The 3,931-nt window shown below is 52.2% G+C and overlaps 1 protein-coding gene across 3 annotated transcripts in view; it reads right to left on the bottom strand.

The window, feature by feature from the left end:
- Positions 1-3,407, bottom strand: part of LTO1 (LTO1 maturation factor of ABCE1) — a 19,646-nt gene extending 16,239 nt beyond the window's left edge. For 2 of the 3 annotated variants that reach the window (XM_037734005.1, XM_017515901.2), the window contains exons 1-3: positions 3,193-3,407; positions 1,602-1,707; positions 149-219 (exon numbers count right to left, since the gene is read on the bottom strand). In XM_037734005.1, the coding sequence (XP_037589933.1) occupies positions 149-219; positions 1,602-1,707; positions 3,193-3,242 (227 nt within the window). In that variant the 5' untranslated portion in view covers positions 3,243-3,407. The remainder of the gene's footprint in view (positions 1-148; positions 220-1,601; positions 1,708-3,192) is intronic. The other variant, XM_017515900.2, reaches the window with a different exon arrangement.
- Between the last annotated feature and the right edge of the window lie 524 nt (positions 3,408-3,931).

The raw sequence follows: 3,931 nt of genomic DNA, 5'->3' as shown, positions 1-3,931 counted from the left end.
TCCTAACAACACTCAAGCTTGACATGTATTATTTTCTCCATTTTACAGATGAGGAACAGAGGGATTGATTATTCAAGGTCATGTGGTAGCCTATGAAATCAGAACTCCTGGTTTCTATGCTGAAAAAGGAAGACATCTCCAGCTTTACCTGTCTTTCTCAGCGGTGCAACTGTGCAGCAGACATTTCCACGCAAAAGCAAAACCTTGGTAGCACCCGATCTGTGAATTTGAAAAACATTTAAGAGTGAAATTAATAAGCAACTAAGCACACTTTAATTACTAAGATCTCGAAACAAAAGGTGGGAGCAGAGGGCAGCAGTGCTTCTGACATTATTGTTCTGGAAGTACCTGTTGAGCACTGGGCAATGGAAATTAGGAGATGAGGTCATCAGTGGGGCGGCCAGCCTCCCGGATGCCCCAGTCCTCACCTCCTGGTACCCATGCCCTGTGCAGGTCCCTCGACACTCTACCAGGGTGGCTTTCGTAACCAGCAGAATGTGGAGAGTCCAGGGATAAAAGCCACTGTCGCCTGCCTCACCAGCTCTCTCTGATCACTCACTCTTGAACATCACGAGGACACACAAGCATCCCTACGGAGACGTCTGCACCCACAGTCAGGTGACAGCACCACCTTGGAGGCAAATCCTCCAACCCTAGTCCAGCCTTCAGGTGACGCGGCTCTGGCTGACACCCTGAGACAGCACCACCCAGCAACGCTGCTCCTGAGTTCCCAGCCCGCAGAAACAATGTGAGATAATCAATATTTGCTGTGTTAAGCCCACGCATTTCGTGGTGATCTGTTTTGAAGCCTCAAACATCCAATATACTCATAACTGCCTCAACTCAGACTTTGCCAGTCAGGACCACTTATCTGTAAGTAAGGTCCAATCTAGGACAAAGACAAGAAAAGAAAAAAATATCATGAAGTTAATGAAATTTCAACGTGAACATAAATGGAGTATTTTCACATGACAGAGGGCACCCATTCTTTGGACAGTGATTCAGCTGGCTTAGCGTATGAGACAGCACCATGACACTCCCAAGTAAACTAAGGAGACCAGGGATTTGTTTTCTCTTATCCAGCCTGCATAATTTAATTATGTCTACAAAGCAAAATGCGTTCTTGGTTCTGTACTAAGAATACTCCACCAACAGAACATGTAGTCAATTAACTTCCACACAAACGCGCTGGGATTTTTTTTTTTTTTTTTTTTTTGAGATGGAGTTTCACTCTCGTCACCCTGGCTGCAGTGCAATGGCACAATCTTGGCTCACTGCAACCTCTGCCTCCCGGGTTCAAGCAATTCTCATACCTCAGCCTCCCAAGTTTCCTGGAATTACAGGCATGAGCCACCACACCCAGCTAATTTTGTATATTTAGTAGAGACGGAGTTTCACCATGTTGGTCAGGCTGGTCTCAAACTCCTGACCTCAAGGTGATCCACCCTTGATCAGCCTCCCAAAGTGCTGGGATTACAGGCATGAGTCAGGCACTATGATTTTAAAAGGCCCAACATTCTTACTCCATCACACTGAATATCGAAATAAATTATAAACTGTAAATCAAGAGGCTTCATCTCCAAAAGGGGGTTCCCACTTACCTCAGACCCGATTTTGGCTCCATGCAGCGTGCCATGCTGCCTTCCCTCCATCACACCCAAACTGCTGCCTTCTTCATAGCCTTCCCGATACCCTTCCCCATGAAACCTGCGAAGGAGAAGCATGCTTCATGAAATCAACAGGAGAAAGAATACTTATTCCAGAAAAACTTTTTTCTATCTGTTACCCAGACCCAGTATGACAAGTCAGAGTAAAGTAGGAAAAGCCTAAAATTCAAGTCAGAAGACAGATTCCAGAGCCAGCTCTATCCCTTCCTGAGTCTCCCGCAAGTCACTGTACCTCCTGTAGCTCAGTTTCGTCCTCTACAACAAAGGGCTAAATTAGTGAATCCCAAACCTGATAGAGTACTAGAAACACACAAGGAAAATTCAGAGATATTAACTCAAAAGCCTCACCCCCAGAGACTCAGTAAGTCTGGAGACAGGGTCTCTGTTGCCCTGCCAAGCGTGCAGTGGTAGGATCACAGCTCACTATAGCCTCAAACTCCTGGGCTCAAGCAATCCTCCAGCTCTGAGGTCTCAAAGTCTTGGGATTACAGGTGTGAGCCACCGCACCTGGCCGCGAATCTACTTTTCAGTCTCCTGAGTCTGGTTTACAGCCAGAGTGAGGGAGCCAAAGTTTTGTGAGTGGACACGTATCACTAGCCCAGGTCAACCACTTCCAAAAACCTGCAACATTCACAGGGTTTCACATCACATCAGTGGACAACAGCGAGAAACGCCACCCAATCACCACAAATGGACTACAACCAACCCTGAGGACCAACAGTGGGACGAGCACTATCTTAACCTGCAGTCACCAAAGATGCAAGGGGTGGGCTGCAGCACCCCATGAAGCAGAGTGCACAGCTCCCCACGTATTAGTTGTGTGACCCTGGAAAGTGACGGTGCCTCCTCCTCTGTAAATTCCGAAGAATAATGGGATCCATTTACCAAATAGGGCTGAAACGGATAACTAGGGTGGAATGTTTAGCTCAGTGTCTGACTCAGCGCGAGCTAAATAAACGTCAGCGACTGACTGCTAAATGTTCCGTCGCTTTCTGAACTAACATTTATGGGCGTGTTCTGTGGGCCGGGCACTGGAAGTCAGCCAGGAGGCACCTCACAGCTCCGCCACTGTCGCAGCACCAGGGGCTCCCCAGGGGCTCTGGAGGGAAAGGGGTGGGGTCGGTCACATCTATCAGCACATTCATGAATACTGCCGTATGTCCTACGATCGAAGAACAAGAAAAAGAGGCAGTTTCCAGATGGCAAAGGTCTGTCCTCCCAGAGGACGGGGCGGCCCCGGAGGAGGGCAACCACAGACCGAGCAGATGCTCAGGGCAGCCCCGACAGGGGAGGCGGGTCTGGAAGAGCAGCTGGGCACGTGCCCCGCCGGAGCTGGCGAGGAGAGGAGGAGGGCCGGAGCATCTCGGCCCACACTTGTCCCAGCGTCCACGGCCGCCAGACGCTCCCCCAGTGCGCACGCCCGCGGGACCCCAGGCTCCAGCAGCCGCCCTGGACCACAGCGGGCGGCGAATCCGCTGGGGGAGAACCAGACAGGGCGGGGTGCCGGCCCGATCTCGCCACCCACCTCTCATCTGCCATCACGATGGCGTCGAACATGTCCTGACTCCCAGCCATCGCGGCAACCAGCCCGCCCCTGACCCCCGGGCTTCTGCAGCCCTTCGGTGCCGTAGCAAACCCGCCAAGTTCAGGCACAAACGCTCTACTTGGGAGGAGACGAGGTCCACTTCCGGAAGCAGCGGCGCGGGGCAGGCCGGGTAAGAACGGCACGCGGGAGGGTCCAGAAGTAGCCGGCTCCGGGCGCACAAGTGGCCGCGGCGGTGGGAGGGGCCGGGCTCGGGCGAAGCCCCGCCCTGGGGCCCCTTCGCCCCGCCCCACTCCCGCAAAGGGCCGGTCTGTCCGCACTGGGAGCGTCCATTGGCCGCGCGCGGTGGGGAACCGACCTGTATTTTACCACCACAGATGGAGCCGAATTTCTCAAAGTGGCTCCGGAAAAAAACCAAGGAAGAAATGAGAAGTCATCACCTGGGTGGCTCACTGCTGTAATCCCAGCACTTTGGGAGGCCGAGGAGGGCGGATCACAAGTACAGGAGTTCGAGACCAGCCTGACCAACATGGTGAAACCCCGGTCTCTATTAAAAATACAAAAATTAGCTCGAAGAGGTGGAGGGCGCCTGTAATCCCAGCTACAACGGAGGCTGAGGCAGGAGAATTGCTTCAACCCGGGAAGCCTAGGTTGCAGTGAGTTGAGATCACGCCACCGCATTCCAGCCTGGGTGACAGAGCGAGATTCCATCTCAAAAAAA

Source organism: Cebus imitator, unplaced genomic scaffold (genome assembly GCF_001604975.1).
Source record: "Cebus imitator isolate Cc_AM_T3 unplaced genomic scaffold, Cebus_imitator-1.0 Scaffold564, whole genome shotgun sequence".
NCBI classification, from domain to species: Eukaryota; Metazoa; Chordata; class Mammalia; order Primates; family Cebidae; genus Cebus; species Cebus imitator.
The sequence above is the reverse complement of the archived record's forward strand: the minus strand, read 5'-3'. Positions and strand labels throughout refer to the sequence as shown.